The sequence below is a fragment of the Pelophylax lessonae genome (assembly GCF_965119305.1).
Source record: "Pelophylax lessonae genome assembly, chromosome: 1".
In the NCBI taxonomy this organism is placed as follows: Eukaryota; Metazoa; Chordata; class Amphibia; order Anura; family Ranidae; genus Pelophylax; species Pelophylax lessonae.
Window position 1 is genome coordinate 714,288,489 of NC_138768.1, and position 24,391 is coordinate 714,312,879.

The 24,391-nt window shown below is 41.5% G+C and overlaps 1 protein-coding gene across 1 annotated transcript in view; it reads left to right on the forward strand.

Moving 5' to 3' along the window:
• WWC2 (WW and C2 domain containing 2) overlaps window positions 1-24,391 on the forward strand; it is a 354,353-nt gene that overhangs the window by 98,098 nt on the left and 231,864 nt on the right. Inside the window, exon 2 of the mRNA XM_082256568.1 lies at window positions 13,382-13,491. Within this exon, the coding sequence (XP_082112694.1) occupies window positions 13,382-13,491 (110 nt within the window). The remainder of the gene's footprint in view (window positions 1-13,381; window positions 13,492-24,391) is intronic.

Genomic DNA, 24,391 nt, shown 5'->3' on the forward strand with positions numbered 1-24,391 from the left:
TGAAGTAGCACGATTTTAAAGTAGCGTCGTCGTGAACCAGGGCTTAAAGCAGATCTTTCACTTTGTCTTATTTCCTTCCTCCCACTTCCCTCTTATATATTTAGCGCAAAAACAAACTACATAACCAACGCAAAATCTCACAAAACTGTGTCACTACAGCCTTCTGGGATTTGTGACGTGATATTTCAGGAGGCTACAGGTGGAAAAGGGACACATTACTATTGCTTGGGTGAGGAAAAAAGGCTACATTCACATTTGCACTTGTCCATCAGACTTTTCTAAATGCAACAGAAGTTCTCTGGGAAGTATTAACCACTTTTATGCTTCCCAGGTCACTTTTTCCTGCGATTTAGATGTTCTTGCTTTAAAAAGGGTTTATCTTTGTTTACATGCATTTAGAGTTTCTAATTGGATCCTGGATGCACAGAATTCTATTTTCTCCAAACGTAGCTAAACTGACCAATCTTAAATGTAGGTAAATACTAAGGTTGAGAGTCGGTTCACACTGGGGAGACACGACTCTGTACTACTTCGGGAGACGACTTGTCAGTCCCGTGCACCACGACTTCGGAGCGACTTGCAGGGACTTCACATAATGGAAGTCTATGCAAGTCGCTCCGAGGTCGCCCCGAAATAGTACGACTTGTGCCGCTCCTATTAGAACGGGTCCTGTAGCGGTCAATGGACCGCAAAGGAGCGCGACTTGTCAGGCTGACAAGTCGCCTGACAAGTCGCGCTAATGTGAACCGAGTCTTAATGACATCATTTTCATGTGTTTACAAATCTCCTCTCAGCCTTTTGAAGATTGAGGGCCACCTAAGTGATTTTGGAACCAGTGGCGGAAAACAATTAAATTAAATGGTTCAGAATTTCAGATTTTTTACTTGGAATAGTATAGTGAAAATTTTAGAAGACAATCCGGATCATAATTTCAATTAAGACAACAGAAAGTTGATATCGCATTAATACAAGAGACACATTTTAAGACAGAAGTTACCATATCTTAAAAATAGATTTTATCCCTATTCATATCATTCCACAAACGAACAGACAAAATCAAGAGGGGTATCAATATTATTAGCAAAGGATGTCCCATGGACTTATCAGGATAGTAGGCAAGACCCAGAGGGAAGATTCCTATTTGTAAAAGGACGGATAGGCGAAACTCAGGTGACGCTAGCAACATTATACGCGCCTAACAAACGACAAGACAGGTTTATATCAAAGACCCTGACCAACTTAAGGAACTTCTCTGAAGGACAACTGATTGTTGGAGGGGACCTTAATATACCATTGATACCGACTGTAGATACCTCCCTAGGGACTTCGGTACTTTCCACTAGACTATGTAGACGAGTCTTGAAGATAATGCACGAATCCCAGTTGATCGATATATGGAGACTACAACACCCCGATGAAAAAGACTACACGTTTTACTCGACAGTACACACAAACTATTCGAGAATAGATTATTTTTTGATACCACATGCGCAGTTACAAGCAGTCCAAAAATCATCTATTAACAATATCGCCTGGTCAGATCATGCATCTATAGCAATAATATATAAACTAACAGAGAACTCTTCACAGAAAAGACAGTTTTGGAGGCTGAACGAAAGCCTGTTACAAAGGGAAGAGATATTAAAAGAAGTAATACAGGAATTAAATACGTACTTTGAGATCAATGACCAAAATGACTGCAATATGGGCACCCTTTGGGAAGCCCATAAGGCAGTAATTAGAGGTACCCTTATTAAGCATGGGGCACGTATAAAGAGGGAAAGAAATAAACAGATGTCTCAGTTGTTGGAAAGGCTTAGAGTGTTAGAAATAAAACATAAACAATCCCCAACGAATATCATATATACAGACCTGACTATGACCAGAAAGCAGATCACGGATTTGCTACAGTACAAAGCTAAAGCAAACATACAAAGGGGCCGTAAATTAAATTATGAAGCTGGAAATAAGTGCGGGAAACTGCTTGCCAAGACAGTTCAGGAACAGAAGTTGAGATCGTATATACCCAATATTGTAACATCGGAGGGGATTAAAAAAACACTACCAACACAAATAACTGAGACATTCGAAAAATTTTATGCCTCATTATATAATTTAAATAATGAGATACCTTCACAAAGGGAAATAGAAAGATATCTAAATCAGTCCAATTTACCCAAAATCTCAGAGGACAGGGAATACCTAGAGGAAGAAATTAGTATAGAGGAAGTACAACAGGCAATAAGGAAAATGAGACCAGGGAAGGCACCAGGACCAGATGGTCTGACAACACAATATTATCAGCTATTATCCCATACTCTAGGACCCTACCTAGTAAGACTGTATAATGCAACAGGTCTGGACGGAACATTGAGTAGAGACACACTTACAGCACATATCTCACTGATATTAAAAGAAGGCAAAGATCCAGCGGCCTGTGGTAGCTACAGGCCGATATCTTTGCTGAACGTAGATTTGAAGATATTTACTAAGGTGTTAGCCGATAGGTTAGCAAGAATATTACCAAAACTGATCCACCCAGACCAGGTAGGCTTTATGACATCAAGAGAAGCAGAAGACAATACCATCAGAATACTCAACCTGATACATATAGTAAATGAGAAAAAGATCCCTTGTGTGGTATTAAGCGCCAACGCTGAGAAGGCCTTCGATCGGGTTGGATGGCCTTATCTATTTGCAGTACTTAAATATATCGGGATGGGAAATTGGATGCTAGATAGGATAACCAGAGTATATACAAACCCAGTTGCTAGGGTAAAAGCCAATGGCCTAATATCAAATGCGTTCCCAGTAAAGAACGGCACCAGGCAAGGATGCCCATTATCACCCCTCCTATTTGCCTTGTCACTAGAGCCCTTTCTTTGTAAGATCCGATCGAACCCGGACATTGAGGGAGTGAGGGTAAAGGGAAAACAATTCAAAATAGCCGCTTACGCGGATGATATGTTATTTTCACTGTCTAACCCAAATATCTCACTGCCAAATTTGATACGAGAATTCAAAAGATATGGGGCAGTGTCAAATTCGAAAATTAATTTCGGGAAATCAGAAGCTATGGGAGTGGGGATGACATCAACTCAAATACAAGCACTGAAAAATAATTATGAGTTTAAGTGGAGTGAAACGGCAGTGAGATATTTGGGGACACATATACCAACAAAATTGTCACGAGTATACGATCTCAACTTCTTACCCCTGATAGCAATGACTAAGAAATTGTTAGAACAATGGCATGGGGGGATGCAGTCATGGTTTGGCAAGTGCAACCTATTGAAGATGATTGTACTCCCAAAATTTTTATATCTCCTCCGGGCCTTACCAGTTAGGATACCAAGTAGATTTTTCGTAGTTATAAACTCATTATTTTCAAAATATATTTGGTCTCATAAGAAAACGCGAATAGCACGGAGGATATTGACCCTCCCAAAAAAAAAAGGGGGCCTAGCACTACCAGACATAAAAGCTTATTATCAGGCCACACACGTGGGCAGGATTTGGGACTGGTGGCATAATGCAGAGACGAAAATATGGGTAGAACTGGAACAAATGCAAACGGATGTAAATTTGAAAAGAGCTATATGGTGCTACCACGACCTACCCAAAAATTTAAAACAACATTTAATAATAGGGAACACATTGCGTATCTGTACGAGACCAAATATATATTCCAAATTAACAACAGAGAGATCTCCCCTATACCCAATACTAGGTAACCCCCTATTCCCGTTGGGACTAGATAGCAAAAGGTTTACATCATTAAGGGAAAAGGGGCAGATACAGGCTTCATCATTCTTAATACAAAAAAAGTGGCCCTCAGTGACTAAACTGATGGATGAGGAAGGCCCATTTAACCTGCCATTTTGGCAAGCTATGCCATTATACCATTACCTGGGATCCATACCTAAACCAGAAGAGTTTGATAGGAAGCTAACCAGATTTGAGCAGGCCTGCGTAAAACCAGGGAAACTAACACGCACTTTATCGGCTGCATATGGATTATTGATAAACCCAGAAGATCAACCAGAATTACCCTGGGTGAGAAAGTGGGAGGGAGACCTAGGTTGTAATTTGACAAAAGAACAGATCCAGAGGATATTGAGGTTTACCTTCAGTCCAATTAAATGCACTAAAATACAAGAGATGAACTACAAACTTATAACAAGATGGTACATTACGCCCAAGAAATTACAAAAATGGTCTCCAAACCAATCCAACTTATGTTGGAGATGTGAAAAAGAAGTGGGCACACTATATCATATCTTTTGGACCTGTTCTAAGATAAAAACTTATTGGGCAGGGGTGAGATCTATAGCGCAGAAGGTAGTAGAATATGAAATAGAAGAGAATCCAGCCTTTTTTTTGTTGAATATCTCGGATATACCAGCAAGTAAATATGAGAACTCATTGATACCACACCTAGTAAATGCGGCTAAGGTAGGCATCCCGGGTAGTTGGAAAAAAATACAACCCCCATCGATAAGAGAGTGAATAAATAGGGTCGAGGATAATAGGAGATTAGAAGAACTAATCGCCACAACACAAAATAAGCAGGGAAAATATGAGAAAATTTGGAAAGCATGGACTGACTTCCTAGACTCGGAAGAAGCGAAACAATATATGTAAAATAATTAGGGGAGGGAAGGAAAAAGAAAGGAGAAAGAAAGAGGAAGAAAAGAAGAGGTAGAAAAGATAATAACTAAAGGAACACCATCTCTATACACAGGAATAGATTTTTTATTTTTTTTTCGTTTTTATTGTTTGCTTGGGAGGGAAGGGAGGGGAGGAAGGGAAGGGGAAAGGAAAAAAGGGGTAAAAATAAGGGATCTTGAAGGTATAATAAAGGAAGAAGTTATATTGTATGTTGTGACAGAAAAAATATGTAACATGTAGAAGATTATGTGTAATAGCCTGTCTGTACCTTTAAGATTCCTGAATAAAAGATGATATTTGAAAAAAAAATAATTTTTAGTGGGACCAATCCCTGCTGGATTTTTAACCACTGTTTAATCAAAATCACGAAAATAAGATTTTTCTTCACCAGATTATCATTATTTCCACTCAGGAGCTCAGGTGTAACCAGCCAAAAAACCTCTGAGCCAGTGTTGTAGCCTTCACTATATGAGAGTCTTTGCAGCCATCCCTTGAATTACCAAAACAAGGACTGTGGACGATCTAAACCAGTGGTATCCAAACTGCGACCCAGGGGTGGGATGCAGCCCTTTGCTTGCTTTTATCCGGCCCTTGGGGCATTATTTCATTCACTGACACCAACTAAGGGGCACAATTCCTCCCAATGATGGGGCACAGTTCCTCCCAATGACACAATAGGGCCCAATTACACCAATGATGAGGCAAAATTCTTTCCAATGATAGGGCTTAATTCCTTCCACTGATACCAATGATGGGACACAATTTCTACCAATGACCCCAATAATGGGGCACAACTCCTATCAAAGACACAATTGATGGGGCACATTTCCTCTCACTTACACTAAAGAGAGGGCATTGTTTACTACAACTGATGTTGGGACATTTTTTACTCCCGATTGCCACTGTCCGGGAGGCACATGTCCTAGTATTGCAATAAACATCTTTTATTAAGCAATATATAATAATAAAGTATATATAAAATGACACATAATGCACTCATACGCTCCCAAGCTCATCACACAGCAGTGAGATTCCACCTTCAGAACCCCTGTATGGATGCCACTAGATATATTTTACTGGGCTAAAGGCTCTATGACCATTTCTGTTTGTTAGGAAAGAAAGAGAAGATCGAGGAGCCAGCCATAATAGCAGCCTGTGTGTGACAGCCGCCGGGTATATGGAAGACCGGCAATCATTCAGTAGAGCAGCAGGCAACTGAAGGGAGGCTGTGTGGGTTGGGTTAGGTTTGAGGTCGTGGGCCTCCGGTTGAGCATGCCTGCTCTAAACACACATAAATGCAGATTTGATCATGCCAATGTGAATGAGGCCTAGGGAAGCAACTGGCACTGCACATGAGAGACACCATTTAATAAACAGAAAAAACAGAACATGCAATTCTGAAATTTGGAGGGGTAGGAAGGAGATAAGACAAGGTTAGAGAATTAGTAAAAGGTCTGCTTTAATATTGTGTATAGAAAGCAGGGTTTTCCTAAGTGTGCTGGCTATTTTATGAGCATTTGTAACATGAGTCGTACTTTTTAACTTCTTATATAAGGTTCATAGGTCAGCTTATTTAAAAGTTGTGTAATGACCTTTGTGTCCTGACAGCGTGCCAGAAATTCCAGCCATTTCATTGCCCGAGTAAGGTGTTTCCTGCAATTAGGCGCAACACACTAAGAATCCAGCCTACCTGATTTATTTATCGGAGCATCTCATTCCTGCAATACTTGGGGATTAATCATTAATCTGCTTAGGCATTATGGCAGCTATAGCAGAGCCTAACAAGAATTTGACAGGACACATTTATTGATTTCACTCTCAATCTGCTCTCTGGCAGGTCCCTTCAAGTGGCCCACTATTTTGTACACAGTCATTTTTAATCCCTCTTGTCTGGGAAACAAATCTCTGAAAGTTTGGTTCAGAGAGTATATGGTGGTCAAGTATTCGCTATCTTGACCGACAAGTGACCTTTCATTAGTGCAACAAGCACATAGATGTACACTCTCATAATTTACGTGTGTGTGTGTGTGTATGTGTGTGTGTGTGTGTGTGTATTCCAGACCTCTCTACCACAATTCATGTGTGGAGGAACATTTGGGTCTTTGTTTAAGGAAAGAAAGGGCTAGCATCTGTTGTCTCTAAATATCTTAACCATTCTAACCTCTGATATTAGGTCTGACAGTCCACGTGTCTTTCCCTAATGCCTAATACAAAAAATTAGAAAATCGGACCAAAAATATTGCTTTCCAAGCGATCATATGATAATCTGATAGTTAGTGCACAGCTCTTGAGAACTGATCACAATTCATGCAAACTGTAGCTGCTGACTTTTAATTTGGGGGCACTTGCCTGTCCAGGAATCCAGCGGTGTCCTCACCCGAGCCGATTCTTCAGTCGGCTATCGGGTGCTGGTGCCACCCTCTTGACTAAGGGAAACTGGTAGTGAAGCCTTGTGGCCTTGAAGAGACAAGAACTCACTGCTCAAGGTGGTGTAATTGCCTGATGACTCACACCGGTGCATGCCCCGGCTCGCCTCCGTGAAAACTTGATCAAGGAAAAGGAATTGGCAGCACTCCAGGTTGAGTCAAAATCCAGATTTATTGACTGGACATCAAAATATGACAATCGTGACAAGGTAGACGCGTTTCACACACTGACTGTGTGCTTAATCAGTCGTGGCCTCACAGCTGGTTTCCTACTGCACATGCTGCAGTTTGTGAATGGGTCACAGTCTTCTGGGACCTGTGAAGTGTCCTAGAAGGCTGCGGGGGAAGGGGGGAGCCCAATTATCAAAACCAAGTACCCGCTCCCACCTTCCCCCCCCAAAAGTTGCCAAAGGAGGAGGCGGACAAGCGAAGCTTCCCCATTTTGGGTGGAGTTCCGCTTTAAAGTAGAGGCTAGGGGCAGAATCAACAACCTACATGCATAATGTAGTCTTTCACTAGCATAAATGCAGCAATTTTCCGAAGTCTCCCCAGTAACAGTAGTAGTTTTATTACCAGTTGACCCTGCCAGTAGATGCTATTTTTCCACTTCTTTTAACAGAGCACACTGTTCATTCTACTACAAACCCACTTAAAGCAGACTTCACCCTAAAAATAAAAAAATAAAAGTCAGCAGCTACAAATACTGTAGCTGCTGACTTTTAAAAAAAGAACACACACTTGTCCTGGGATCCAGCGCTGTCCTCACCCAAGCTGGTACTTCACCGGTCTTCAGGTTCCCGGCACTAGCATGTTTACTGTGGGAAGCCAGCTGTGACTTCTTGCGGCTTCACACTGCTCATATGCAAGTCACGCAAAACTTTGTCAATGGTCCTGCAGCCTTTTGGGACCTGTGATGTGTCTCAGAAGGCTGTTGGCAAAGAGGGGGCCGATATTCTGCTTGGATCATCTAGGCAATCTAATGGCGCTTTTCCACTGCATGGAACTGAACGGTTCGGCTCGCTTTTGCGCTTTTCCACTGCATGGTACCGCATGGTACGGTGTTGGAACGGTTCGGTACGGTATGGTACGGTACGGCGGCGCTTTTCCACTACATGGAACCGAACGGTACGGCTCACTTAAACAGTACCACCTCAGTTGTGGTTCCAAGAGGGCCGTCCCGGTACCATATCCCACAATCCTTTGCATGCAGCCTTGACTGTTTGTCACTACTAGCCACTGATTGGTCAGAGAATCGTTGTTATCCCACCCACTTTACTTAAGTGGAAAAGCAAACCGTACCGAACCGTTCCAACACCGTACCATGCGGTACCATGCAGTGGAAAACCAAACAGAGCCAAGCAGGGCCGAGTGGAGCCGAGCTGGTACTTGCAGTGGAAAAGTGCCATAAGCGGAAGTTGAAGCGATACCTATCAAAACAAAGTATCTGCTAAGAGGTGATGAGGGAGAAGGGCATAAAGCAGAACTTCCCCTTTTAAGGTGAAATTCCACTTTTAAGGAGCATAAAACATATCAAATGTACAAATGCTGGCAAGGTATTAACCACCAGTAAAGCCGCAGGCAGTACCGCCACTGAACGTGAATGTGACCCATTAAAGAGAATGGAGCCACAACTGCGTGTAATGCAGTGTTTCTGGCTTTCAATGGTTCAAATAGGTGTACGTGTATAAGCAAAAATTCTCAAAAAAACCCTACATTTTTTTTTTTTTTTTTTTTTTATAAACCATTCTGTTGTAAATGTTTGTTTTGTTGTGGGTTTTCTGTATGAAAAAACAATTGTAGATAAATTGATTTTGCTTACTGTTGGAGAGTGTTCAGCCATGGATATCTGTTTCTTAGTTGCTCTCAGATATAAAATACAACTCCATACCAAGAAGGTTGCAAGGTATTTTACTCATAGAGAATTTGGAAACAATGTTGTTGTCTACTTCATATTATTAGGTTTATCCCTGAAAAAGTTTCTGCTGTTCAGCAATGACCATGTATACCATACATTTTCTGTAAATATGCAAGGTAGATTGAATTTTTCTAATTTTTCTAATTTTTTGGACATAATCTGGGCTTTTAAGATGGCAGTGATCGAAGAGCAGATGTAAAAACTAATTTGTATAGGTGTACATAAAGTCATTCAAAATCCAGTGGTCCTTACAGCTTCTCAGCAACAGTAGTCATTGGGCATTGTACTGTAAGAATATTTATAAATCTTAATTAGATTGGAAAAGACACTGAGGAGACAGGAAAACTAGTCATTTTTCTTACATCTCAATTCTCTAATTAATTCATCCACCTTTTAAAGCTTTCCAAATTTCCTCTACATCCAGAGTTGGTGCATTTGAAAGAAGTGCTACAAGTAGCATCAATTATGTAAGGGGGGGGGGGGGCTTGTACTGTCAGTTAGTCCCAGTTCACACTACCACGACTTGTCGGGCGACTTGGCCGCCTGACAAGTCGCGGTCCATTCAGTGCTATGGGAACCGTTCTAATAGGAGCGACTCAAGTCGCTCAGACTTGGAAAATAGTTCCTGCACTACTTTTGACCGAAGTCCGTGCAAGTCGCGGTGCACGGCGACTTCACTAGTCGCCCCCGAAGTCAGATCGCCATAGTGTGAACCGACACTAAGGGTTCTTTACAGTATATATCTAAACAAAATTAAAAAAAAAACAAAAAAAAAACCATACAATTTGTCTTTGTAATATATGCATATATAACTATGGTTTGTTGTCTATAAAATCCAGAAATTATAGAAAATGTCCTGTTGATCCTGTCATAAATTTAGTGTGAGTTGCCAACACTGCTTCTGCGTCACTGAAATCCCAAGCAGTGTTGTCAGCCCTGCCTATGTTCTCCCCTGCCAGACTACAGACACTGTAGTCCAGTAGGGCTAACAACACTACTTTCAATGCAGCAAAGGCAGTGTTATCGGCTCACCATAGGATATTAGATACTTAATGGGTTCTTGACAGATCAACCGGTATAATAAAAGTATAATTAAAGACAAAACTTATTTTTTTCTTGGATAGAGTGGAGACGCTTGTCAATTTTTCATTTCAGTCTGTGCCTCTGTTAGGGATATTTACTAGAGATGCACCAAAATTTCTGCCGTGGAAACATTTAGGCCGAAAATGGTGTTAATGGCATTTTGCCGATAAGAGAAAAAGGTGCAGATAATGGTGCCGAAAAGGCACATGATTTTGCCACAAATAGGCGGTGATTTTACAGCAAATTCGTAGCGATTTTGCAGCGATTTTACTGTGCTTATGGTTTGTTTCTTCATAGGTCATGTGATTCAAAAACCACATCAAAATGTTACACGGGTGTGTTATTGATGCATTCTTGCTGCGTTTTCAATGCATTTCAATGGGGAGGTGCGCTTTTGGTGCCTTTTTTTTAACTGACCAAAAAAGCAGCAAGCAAGATTTTTAGTCTAGGTTCACACTGGTGTGATTGCAGACATCGCATGTGATTCGCACTGCATTTCTTTGCACATCACATGCAATGTATGGCTGAAATTGCATCGCATTTGCACCAAAATGGCGCAGGACCCTTTTTTTTTCCTGCACCTGAATCGTATCGCATGGGTGTTCACACCCATGCAATGATATTCTGGCAATCGCACTGCGTTTTGCAACCCTTGACACCCCTGTATGGACGCTGTGCGATTGAGATGCAGGAAACACACAGGATTTGCAGCATTTCCCGCATTGCATAAGAATAAACCTAGCCGTAAGGGTACTTTCACACTGCTCTGTAGCAAAATCGTGGTAAAAAGGAATATGGGGTTTTAATGTGATTTTGCTGTATTGCAGATTTGTTTTCTGTGCGTTTCTGTGTTTTTGGGTTGCCTGTACCTGTGAAACAGGGACATGACTCAAAATCGCGATTTTGCTGCGATTTCTATGTATTTCAATGGGAAGTTGCGTTTTGGTGTGGTTTCCAAAACCGCACCAAAGATGCAGCATGCAGGACTTTTTATAACACACTGTACCTGTAACCCAGTGGTGTGAAAAGTCTCTTAGGACTTAAAGGGAAACGTTTTTCCTGCGCAGGAGTGAAAGGGCTTTAACACCACAATGGAAGCTCAATGGACCAGTGTGAAGACATAAATAGAATTTAAAAGGATACATTTTTCTTGAGCTTTTCTTGCGCTAAAGGTGCCAATAATGGGAGTCAATAAATTCATATGCATTTAAATGTATGATATTAATTAAAAAGTCGAACTTAATACAATTAGTTATAAAAATATAAATATTTTTTAAAAACTGTCAAAAAAAAAACCCAAAAAAAAAAACCTGTGTGTGATGCCATTAGGATTAATGCATCCAGCTAATTTTTCTGTGCGGGTGGTTGCGGCTGCAGGTTCAGGTACCAGCTTGAATTCTTAAAATCACGCCGCACCAAAACGCATGGTACTGCAGTACAGTGCGTTTTAGCTGGTTTGAACGTATAAATATAGATGGGGGGGCATTAAAACAGCACATTTTTGTGCAGTGTGGGAAAATGTGTGATTTCGCACACATTACTGCACCTGGTGTGAACATGGCCTAAAATGTGTTTTCCGTGGCAGAGTCTCTAAATCTTCTCCCTTTTAACTACCCTGCTAGCACAGACCCCCCCCCCCCCCTTCCTAGAACAAATCTACCCCAACCCCTCTCTTCTACCACAAATCCCCGCTCCCCCCATCCTCCCTTTCCTAGAACAAATCCCCTTTCTAATTCAAAATATGTTCCTCCATCCCTCTCTGAGATGCCTCCATTAATTTGGCTCTGAGTCAGCATATTTTAGATGGCCCCAGGAGTCGGCATCGTTCCTCACTCTAGTATACAGAGAGGAGCTAGAGCAAAGCCTGCAACTCTTCATCCCGACTCTCTCCTCCTCTCTGTCGCTATCTATACTCCCGTTGGCAATATAGGAAGCTGGGCGGACTGTCTGAGCTGTCCTTAGCAACTGATGATGTCGGTTGGAAGAATGTGGTGGGTGACCCAGACTGCATTCTGTATTGCCAACAGGAGTATACAGGGATCTCCAAACTATGGCCCTCCAGCTGTTGCAGAACTACATGTCCCATGAGGCATTGTAAAACTCTGACATTCACAGATATGACTAGGCATGATGGGAATCGTAGTTCTGAAACAGCTGGAGGGCCGTAGTTTTGAGACCCCTGGGAGTATAGATAGCGGCAGAGAGGAGGAATGAGGTGGGAGGAAGAGGTTTGGGCTGTGCTCTCTCTCCTCTCTGTATACAGGGGTTAGCAAAGTGCACTTTTTTTGTCCCTTTGCCACGGCACCCCGGATGAGAAATGCTGTTCTAGATTAGCCCATAACTCAAGAGCTTGCAGGAGTTTGGACTTGATGGCAGTGTCTTTTTTTTCCCCAAAGATATTAACTATATAATGTTGGCATTATAGAACTATGATCGTTTAGTAGAAAAGACGTAAGCAAGGTGTGCTAGGGTGCAAATACTTTTTCAAAGTGGCCAACCCCTCCATGCAGCCAAGGTTGTTGTAGTGCTTCCCATGGGCCAGAGTTCCTCCGTAGAAAGCCAAGTTAGGTTAGTATCTTCAGCATCATCCTGAACCTGTCAGGTCTTTGCTGAAAACAATTTCTCAGTATGTTATTAACATTTAGCATTCCTTGTGAACTCATTATTTGTGTGATTCTAGACAGCTCTGACAGGTGTTCCATCACAAAGCGTTCTGTATTCCAAGCACTCCTCTGCAAAAAGAATTGCAAATAGAACAAGCCTGTTTTCCCCACCTGACAGTCGCAATCCTTCATAAAGATTTATTGAGCAAATTACATCTGCTTGATTTTATGTACATGTTGGTGTTCTTTAAATAATTTATGTATAATTTATTCCTTTTCTTAATACTTTATGTGCCAGTTATAGGTCTACAATAAAATGAGAGAAGAAAACCATTAGACTAAAACTATAAAAGAAATGCATATAATCCAGTGTACAGCATTATCATGGGTCATAAAACTAGAATACAGGCAAACAAAGAAGTTTTTCATATGCTGGAAGTAAATGTGACTGTGACAGGTTGAGAAGGAGGTCTAGGAGTGGAAGGCAAACATCCAGGTATTTAGATTTATCACCAGTATTGATTCAAATAGTGGCTTTTAGTGCTCACATAATGATACATATGCTTTTATGTTCCATTCATCAATGTACTTTTCTCATTCATTGTACATACCAATGTGTTCCATGCTGAGTAATTCTTTGTGACACCACCGTACTGAACATTTTGCGCTATGCTTTGTTGCAGGTTAACGAAACCCTTATCGTTTGCAGACTGCGTTGGGAATGAGCTGCCTTGGGGATGGGAAACTTCCTATGATCAACAAATCGGAGTCTACTTTATTAATCATATTAATCGTAAGTGGTTTCTGTAGGTTCTATGTATTGATTTGTGTAAACATGTATATAATTCCCCAGGGGTGGAACTGTATGCTACATTGTCCTTAGACAACCAACAGCTATGTGGGGAAAAGATGTTTTTCACTTTCACTATTGGCGCTTTTCCACTGCATGGAACCGAACGGTTCGGCTCGCTTTTGTGCTTTTCCACTGCTGGTACCGCATGGTATGGTGTAGGAACGGTTCGGTACGGTACGGCGGCGCTTTTCCACTGCATGGAACCGAACGGTACGGCTCTCAAAAACCGTACCACCTCGATTATGGTTCCAAGAGGGTACCATACCCGGTACCATATCCCACAATCCTTTGCATGCAGTCACTACTAGATTGGTCAGAGAATCTCACTTACCCCGTTGTTATCCCACCCACTTAACTTTAGTACTACTTTAGTGGAAAAGCAAACCATACCGTACCGTTCCAACACCATACCATGCTGTACCAGCAGTGGAAAAGCAAACCAGGCCAAGCAGGGCCGAGTAGAGCCGAGCCGGTACTTGCAGTGGAAAAGTTCCATATCTGTCCAGTGTCAGAGACTACATGTTCTTCAGAGAGGTCAGACTTCTAGGTACATCGTATAGATCAGGGTTTCTCAACCAGGGTTCCTCCTGAGGTTGCTAGGGGTTCCTTGAACAATGGGCCATTTCTGCCTCTCAGATACGTTTCCAATGACACCATTGTTCCTTTTAGCTGTAAAGGGGTAATTCTTCCCAATGATGAGAAGAGTAAGGATCATTCTTCCCACTGAATGTCACACTAATGTGTCATGAGTTGTAGGCTTTGAATTTTTGGCCCCCGAGACCTGAAATTTATTTCAAGGGTTCCTCTGTGTTGAAAAGGTCTAGAACGGCTGGTATAGATAGTGCGAATGACCCATAGGTCCTGGCCTTGTGCATTTAGTCTTTGTTTTATTGGAGCTTCCCAGTCCTTTGCAATTTCAGAAAGTGAACATTTAAAGTGGTAGTAAACTCTTAGGAAATCAAATGTTTCCCCATGCAAGGCAATATCACAATGTGCTAGTATGCATCTCATACTAGCACATTGTGAAAGCCTTACCTTGAAACGAAGCCATCCACGCCATGCTGTCACCGCTGCAGAGGCTTCCATCTTCACCTGGTCTTTCCTCTGGGTTCGTGGTTTGCGACCACTTGAATGGCCGAGCCGTGATTACGTCACTCCCGTGCATAGGTATGCCGTTCCTTCAGAGCGCATGCGCTGGTTATGTCATTGGTTGCTGCTTGCTAGAATATCTCCTATATGGTGCGCGTTTTGGAAATATTAATTTTACCTACAGAAAAGCTTTATTATAAGCTTGCCCGTCTTTTTCCCTTCTCGGCTCCACAGAGAGAAGATGCCCAGATGCCCAGAGTAACAGTGAAAGACATTACCAGCAGGAGTTTGTCAGGGCCCTGGCTGCTTTACTCGAGAAGTCTGCGAAACTAAAAGTACCAGAATGGGTAGACACAGTCAGACTTGCCAAACACAAGGAACTGGCATCTTATGATGAGAACTGGTTCTTCATCTGTGCTGCTTCCACAGTTCATCACTTGTACCTCCATTATCACACTGGAGCTGGTTCCATGACAAAAATCTATGGTGGGCACCAGTACAATGGGGTCATGCCAAGCCACTTTAGCTGTAAATCAAGAAGTGTGGCCAGGAAGGTATTGCAGGCTCTGAAGAGACTCAACATTGTGGAGAAAGACCCCAATGGAGGTCACAGACTGACTCCACAAGACCGAGAGACTTCAACAGAATTTCTGGACAGAATGCAGCAGCCAACAAGGAACATTATACACATTTGTAAATTAAATAAATATTCTAGTTGTAAAAGTATGTAGGTAGTTTCCAGGTAAAGTGTTACCATAATCCCGTTAAGAATTGTAAAAAGAGAACCCCCTTGGGTGGGTGGGACTTTAAAGGTAACCAATAAATATTCCTCATAGGAAAAATTTGTTTTAAATTTTAAATAAAATATAATTTATTGAAAAAAAGTGATTATAATAAAGATCATCAAAGTAAGTTATATTGTATATATAGCAATAGAAATAAGCATATAATACAATACAGTATACAGGTGTACAACAGAGTCCAACGCGTTTCGAAGTATTGTATAATACAAGGATCTTCCTCAGGGAATCTGTGTATGTTCCTGAAAAGCATAATCACATGCCAGAAATAAATCGGAGAAAAGACAAAGCAATATAATACATTTACATATTATATACCAAGTCATTTACATAAGTACTTTTTGCAGTTGCGACAGCATATTATTCCACCTTATTAAGAAAGTATTTATGGCTAAGTTGCCATCAATAAGCCAAAGACCTTATCTTTCACCCTATATGAAATGAAAATAAATATAAAAATAAACATAAATAAATAAATCAAAAAAAGAAGGAGAGAGAATACCACATGGTAGGAGTTCACATACCTGCAGAGACCAGGAGCCACAAATATTTGTCCAGAAAAGGGGGGATATCTATTATAATCCCACAGGGTAGGAGCTAGAGTCAGGTATTATATCATAATCTTCTTTACCTAAAGATAGTAATTCATTATCAACGAGGTGAATTTCATAGAATTTAATTCCCTGTATATAGAAGACTTAATCAATTCACCTGTTGTGATGATCAAAAGCTTGATATGTGAAACAGGGGAAGAGAATAGGTTCTATCCAGGAGTAAAAACAAGGAAAAAATTCCTAACAACTTTGAAATAGTTATCCTCCAACGGGGGTGCTTTCAGGACTTAGCGAGTAACAAATCATGATGAAAAAAACAACAAGACACAGATAGAATAAATATATCCATTAACCACAATGGAATGTATGGTACACCCCTTCTATTTCGGGTACCCTACCTCCATATTAACGTGGAGCATCCACGGTGTCTTGATGACTTCTGTGGATAAACTGTTCACACTGATGTAAATGAAATATATTCCAAAATTTTCGGTCGATGTAAATATTAGCCTAGGACAGATATAGGGATAATATATGTATATAACTCCACGTATAGGAGAAAATATAAAAAAGAAAAAAGAAAACAAAACAAAAACAACGGGTCCCCCCTAGATGATGGATTTATTGCATTTGGGCTACCTTACCTCAATATTGAGGTGGGTTGTCTTCAAAGACAGCTTCAAAGACTGCAGTATCCACAGGAATATACAATTGTATTCCACAGTATTTTTCTGTATCAATACCAACTATTTGCCTGCAATAATATATGAAGATAATATGTCCAACTGACTCCCCATATATGAAAGTATACAATATATGGGTATCCCCATGAAGACCAATATAAGTACCGTTTGATGTAGGAGAGGCGACAACCGTCTAGTCACTGTCCATAAATGTTGGCACTCAAAAGTCCTAGGACTGAAAATACAGCCTAATGGTTTCCATCAGGTATCCTGAAGGCAAAAGAAGTCCCTTTAGATGGAATCAAAACATAGCAAAAGTTGTTTAAGTCACCTGAGTCGTACTTACTTATTGTAGAGAAGGTTTGGAGGAGCAGTAGTCCTGTCATGTCACGGAGAGATGACTCTCCGGACTGACTCTCGGCGTTTCCTTATATGTCAAACCGTGGCCATAAATTCCCGTTGAATATCGCGAGATTACGTGTAATGCAATAATCGGCGCACTGCGATGTCGCCATTTCCGTCTCCATATCTCGCTGGAAATCTCGCGAGTTTGACGGTGACGTCACATCCGCTCTGATTGTGTATATTGTGGAACGTTCCACAGAACTGCTGTCAGTGGCCAACTTCTGCCCTGACTTGCAAATGGGCATGAATACATATCCGCCCACAACTCTAGCGGTCCATAAGTATCACAAAAAGAACCGGATGAAAGAAAGAAAAATAAAAAACAAGAAGAAAAAGGAACTGGATATTTGGCAATGAAAAATCTGATCAAAAATATAATCAGACAGTTATCCAAAGTGGAGACCTTGGAGACTCAAAATTATATATATGTGTAAGTTCCTTATTATAGAGGGATATATGGTGCCGGTTGACAAAAAAAAGGAAAAATTCTATACGATATCGCCCCGGCACGGGTGGTGGCGTTTAACTCCCTGGGAATACCCGGGGTTTCAGACCTGGAATTCCCGCAAGAATTGTCGGGAATTAATCCAGCTGAAAGACGCATATTTCTCCAGTTGTTCATAGGGACACCCATTCTAGATGGGGAACCCCATTGGAGAATATCTCACCTGTGCCGGGCTCCTAGCCTGTGGGTAATCTCCCCATAAGGAACAAAAATGAAGCCATACAACCTGCATGGTTGTGGCTCCAGGACCGCTGGCGAACCCCCCAGGTGGGGGGAAGAGGAAAAAAAAAAAAGAAAAAGGGGGGGTAGGGATGAAAAAACATGGGAAAAATCCCTAAAGAATTTATGTATAGGGGAATACCCTCTGATTTTACTATACCGGAGGAACAGATGTTTAGTCGCATCATGGAGGTCACAGACTGACTCCACAAGACCGAGAGACTTCAACAGAATTTCTGGACAGAATGCAGCAGCCAACAAGGAACATTATACACATTTGTAAATTAAATAAATATTCTAGTTAACCACTTCCGGACCGCCTGCTGCATATATACTGCGGCAGGGTGGCCCGGTTGCACGAAATCACGTACATGTACAGGATTGACAGTTAGAAAGCACCCCCTTACCTGCCAGTGTCATTTATACAGTGCATTTTTTTTTTTTTTTAGCACTGATCACTGTATTGGTGTCACTGGTCCCAAAAAGTGCCACTTAGTGCTGGATTTGTCCGCCGCAATGTCATAGTCCCGGTAAAAATAGCTGTTCGCCACCATTACTAGTAAAGACAATAAAAAAAAATAAAAAGTCCATAAACGTATCTCATGGCTTGTAGATGCTATAACTTTTGTGCAAACCAAGCAATATACACTTATTAGGATTTTTTTTACCAAACGTATGTAGCAGAATACATAGTGGTCGTAATTGATGAAAAAATTAGATTTTGGAAAAAAAAAATTATTTTATTGGGTATGCTTTACAGCAGAAAGTATAAAATGTTTTTTTTTTTTTTTTTTTTCCGTCTCCATATCTCGCTGGAAATCTCGCGAGTTTGACGGTGACGTCACATCCACTCTGATTGTGTATATTGTGGAACGTTCCACAGAACCGCTGTCAGTGGCCAACTTCTGCCCTGACTTGCAAATGGGCATGAATACATATCCGCCCACAACTCTAGCGGTCCATAAGTATCACAAAAAGAACCGGATGAAAGAACGAAAAATAAAAAACAAGAAGAAAAAGGAACTGGATATTTGGCAATGAAAAATCTGATCAAAAATATAATCAGACAGTTATCCAAAGTGGAGACCTTGGAGACTCAAAATTATATATATGTGTAAGTTCCTTATTATAGAGGGATATATGGTGCCGGTTGACAAAAAAAAGGAAAAATTCTATACGATATCGCCCCGGCACGGGTGGTGGCGTTTAACTCCCTGGGAATACCCGGGGTTTCAGACCTGGAATTCCCGCAAGAATTGTCGGGAATTAATCCAGCTGAAAGACGCATATTTCTCCAGTTGTTCATAGGGACACCCATTCTAGATGGGGAACCCCATTGGAGAATATCTCACCTGTGCCGGGCTCCTAGCCTGTGGGTAATCTCCCCATAAGGAACAAAAATGAAGCCATACAACCTGCATGGTTGTGGCTCCAGGACCGCTGGCGAACCCCCCAGGTGGGGGGGAAGAGGGAAAAAAAAAAAAAGGGGGGGGGGGAGGGAAAAAGGGGGGGGGGGTAGGGATGAAAAAACATGGGAAAAATCACTAAAGAATTTATGTATAGGGGAATACCCTCTGATTTTACTATACCGGAGGAACAGATGTTTAGTCGCATCATGGAGGTCACAGACTGACTCCACAAGACCGAGAGACTTCAACAGAATTTCTGGACAGAATGCAGCAGCCAACAAGGAACATTATACACATTTGTAAATTAAATAAATATTCTAGTTAACCACTTCCGGACCGCCTGCTGCATATATACTGTGGCAGGGTGGCCCGGTTGCACGAAATCACGTACATGTACAGGATTGACAGTTAGAAAGCACCCCCTTACCTGCCAGTGTCATTTATACAGTGCATTTTTTTTTTTTTTTAGCACTGATCACTGTATTGGTGTCACTGGTCCCAAAAAGTGCCACTTAGTGCTGGATTTGTCCGCCGCAATGTCATAGTCCCGGTAAAAATAGCTGTTCGCCACCATTACTAGTAAAGACAATAAAAAAAATAAAAAGTCCATAAACGTATCTCATGGCTTGTAGATGCTATAACTTTTGTGCAAACCAAGCAATATACACTTATTAGGATTTTTTTTACCAAACATATTAAGCAGAATACATAGTGGTGGTAATTGATGAAAAAATTAGATTTTGGAAAAAAAAAAAAAATTTTTATTGGGTATGCTTTACAGCAGAAAGTATAAAATGTTTTTTTTTTTTTTTCAGTATTGTGGTTCTTTTTTTGTTTATAGCGCAAAAATAAATATTGCAGAGGTGATCAAACACCACTAAGCCCCCGTTCACACTGGGGCGACCTGGTCGCCGTAGGTCGCCTGCCATAAAGAAACTATGGACCCGTTCTAATAGGAGCGACACAAGTCGCTCCGACTTAGAAAAAGGGTCCGGAGCTTCTTTGGGGCGACCCGGAGCGACCTGCATAGACTTCAATGTTATGAAGTCCGTGCCGGCCGCTCCGAGGTCACGGTGCGAGCAGTGCGCCGCGACCTATGAGGTCGCCCCGGCAAGTCGAATCGCCCCAGTGTGAACGGGGCCTGAAAGAAAGCTCTATTTGTGGGGAAAAAAATACGTCAATTTTATTTGGGTACAGCGTCGCATGATTGCACAATTGTCAGTTAAAGCAATGCCGTGCTGTATCTTAAAAAATGGCCTGGTCATTAGGGTGTAAAACCTTCCGGAGCTGAAGTGGTTAAAAAACTGTAAGCTTACCTGTGGTTAAAAATCAAAATGCGAAGTTTACTACTGCTTTAAGGATTTTCATGATCGTGTAAGTCAATACTTTATATTTTAGTTTTATAGAGTAGGGAAAGGCCAGAACTCCAGTAAGGTTTTTATTTGTCTTTTGTGTCCATTTTAGGGGGTTTCACTCTCCCTATTTGTCTTGGTGACCACTGACATTGAACGTAAAAACAAGGGAATTTTTTTTTTTTCATTTGTCACCAGAACAGAAATAAAAAGGAAATCTTCTAAGGAGAACACTTTTTCTAAAGACAAATGTCAAATAGGGAACTTCTCCCTTTTAAAGAAATTTCCCCTTACTTCCTGTTGTGTCTACGGGACAGATAGTTAGGGGAATCTCCCCAATATCACACAATTAGCAAAATTCTCTGAGTGCCGGTTCACACTAATGCGATCACAGACATCGCATATGATTCGGAGCGCACTGCTCCTAAAATCACATGCGATGTCTGTGCGGTGCGAATTCAGCCATACAGTTTGTATAGCTGAATTCGCACCGCAATCGCAGTGAACTCGCACAGGACCTTTTTTTGGTCCGCAACAGAATCGGATCGCATGGTGGTTCACACCAGTGCGATCTGATTCATGTGCGAACTGTCAGATCGCACTGCGATATGCGATCTGATCTGGGGGTGTCGTTAACTTTGAATTGACAGGCCAAGCGTATCGCATATAGCAGTGCAAACTGCCTGTCCTGCGGATGCGATGCGGGAACACGCAGTAGATTCGCAGTGTTCCCCCATCGCAATAGTGTGAACCGGGACTTAATGGAGTTTTAATAACTCATATTCTCCCACAAATTTTCAATATGCTTTAAGAAGACCTGAAGTCTGGAAGCAGGAAAAAGGCAAGTAGAGGGGGAAAGCACTAGTCGCCAATATTGGCTGTGGCCTCTTTCGGATGATCTTTTCTTCATTACGTACTTACCATGCCTTGCTCTTCATTTTGTTTCTGTACGGAGGCAGCCATCTTGGTAGAAGCAGGGCTTTGGATACCGTTGCTTACTCGTGTTAGAGTTCTAACATAGAAAATCCACTTCTTGGAGTTAATGGCCATTTGAGATAAAAAGTTGGAAAGTCCTCAAAAGCCTACAGTCCAAAGGAAATGTAAAAGATTATGTGAACATAAAAGATTATGTAAATAAAAAAAATCCTGTTATTTATTTGCACTGTGAGTTTGTTTTACACAGTGTTGGAAACTGTGCCACATCAGAGAGATGTAGTCCTAGTAAGTGATGTAACGCATGCACAATGCATATCCAGTTTTATTAGTTAGATAGTGCACATTGGAGAGGTCAGCTACATCGTCTAGATCATGGGTGTCCAACCTTTTGGTTTCTCTGGGCCACATGGAGTGTAGAGAAATTTTCTCGGGCTGCATATAAACTATATACAATAGTTAACCACTTAAGCCCCAGCCCTATTTCGGACACTTTTTGTTCACAAGTTAAAATCAGTATTTTTTCCAAGAAAACTACTAGAACCCCCAAACATTATATATATTTTTTTAGCAAAGACTCTGGAGAATAAAATGTCGGTCATTGCAATATTTTTTGTCACGCGGTATTTGCGCAGCGATCTTTAAAACGCCATTTTTTTTGGAAACATTTTGAAAAATCACATTTCACTAGATTTAAAAAATACTAAATAGTAAAGTTAGCCCATTTTTTTTGTATATTGTGAAAGATGATGTCACGCCGAGTAAATAGATACCCAACATGTTACGGTTTAAAATGGCGCCCCCCCCGTGGGATGGCAACAAACTATGGTCAATAGAGATCTCAATAGGCGACGTTTTAAATTTATTTAACGGTTACCAGTTTAGAGTGTAGCTCTTTTTTTAAAGTTATTGCTCACGCTCTGGCGATCGCGGCGATACCTCACATGTGTGGTTTGAACAGCAATTTCATTTGCGGCTCGACTTCTGTATACGTTTCTTTTTGTGCGCGAGCTAACGGTGACGGGGGCAGCTAAATTTATTTTTTTCCCATTTATTTTATTAATTTTTTTTAACTTTATTACAGTTTTAAAAAAAAAAAAAAAAAAAATCTGATCACTTTTATTGCTGTCACAAGCAATGTAAACATCCCTTCTGACAGCAATAAGCAGTGACAGGTACTCTTTATGGAGGGATCGAGGGTCTAAAAGACCCTAGACCCCTCCACTACACTTCCCTGTATGCAAAGCGCCGAAAACGGCGTTTTTGCATACAGCCGTTTTTCAAATTTGCCGCCTTTTGCAGCACAGTAACCCGGAAGTGACGTCATGGACGCCGCCTCCGGGTTACGTCATCGGAGACCCGATCGAAGCCGTTTCCGGCATTGATCGGGACTCCATCCAGCTGGCGGATGTGCCGGCTGGGTGCTCGGGGCTCCCGGTGGGACGGGAGCCCCGGTAAAAGCCACGGAAGGCGGCGGGAGGGGGGGGGACGTCCCCTCCCGTCCCCCCGGGTAACAATCGAGTGGCTCCTGAGCCGCATCGGTCGCTACCGACGGAAAGCCAACCGTCTGCTCTAAACCACGGTTCCGGGATGATGTCTCTAGCTAGAGGCATCATCCCGGTACACTACCGCAAAGTTTACCAACGTACCCCTACTTTAGTATGCGGTAAGTGGTTAAGGTATATAAGTTATAAAATGCCGCCGCGCCCCCCGCACTAATTTAACACAACTAGGGGATGATCAAATGAAATGGAATCAGTATACAGAGGTTTACTTCTTCTGAGAGATAATAAAAGAACACTCTAACCACCATCACCACTTCAGTGATTTGAAGTGGTCATGGTGGTAGGAGTCAGAAACACTGCACATGCTCACCCCCCCCCCCCCCCCCCCCGCCCCAGTTGGAAGCTGCTGTGGCCATGCCCCCGACCCGACTCCCTCCCCAGCAAAAAATATAAAAATGGTTAGGGGTCAGCGGGCCGCATTGCCTGCGGTTCCGGGCCGCATGTGGCCCTTGGGCCGCAGGTTGGACATGCCTGGTCTATAGGAAGAGGGACTTTTTTACAATGCATTTGATAATTGATGGATTTGTTTTTTGGGGTAATTATGTAAGGCAGTAGCATTGATACTACCATGTTACTATTGTCGTTGGTCATTTTGTAATTTTTCCTTTAAATATATTACTTTTTTTTTTTTTTTACTGTGTTATAATCTGGTCTAAATTGGTGAGATTACAGAGTGACCTCAAGTATCAGTATGACAGATGCTGGAGCTTAGAGAGGCAGCTTGCGTTGTATCATCCTCTCTTATTATCCACTCTCCATGTCAGACATCTCAGAATATTAACCACTTTACTTCACAGCTCTACTTAATCAGTCTATTGTGCAAACAGCACAGAGGGGCTGGAATGATGTAAATGTTCCCAACAATTATAAAACAAATTCCCCTTTGTCACTGTACTGCCACATTATGAATTGAATATGCAAAGCAAACAACTTAGATGGTTAATTAACTGCAGAACTGTATTGTATTTATAAAATAGATCAAATTAGTTACTTATTAGTAGTTGCAACAAAGGGCTATGAAACAGCTGGTCAGGCTAATCTTCCTTTCTGGCAAGTGTGTACATATGCTGCATTACAGTATCATCATGGCTGTGCCTTTGCTAATTAGACTTTGGATGTAATGACCCTATCAGGCAGCTTTTCCCAAAAGGCATAGTGAAGTGATTTGCTGAAACAGGAGCAAGTGAACTATGCATTAAAATATTATATGTAAAAATAAAAATCTATGCTGTATTTCCCATTCTTTACGTAATGTTTGTAATTAAAGTGGGGAGCTGGGTCTTTATAGTCCTACTTCAGTTATATATTCTGTTCAGCATAAAGGTA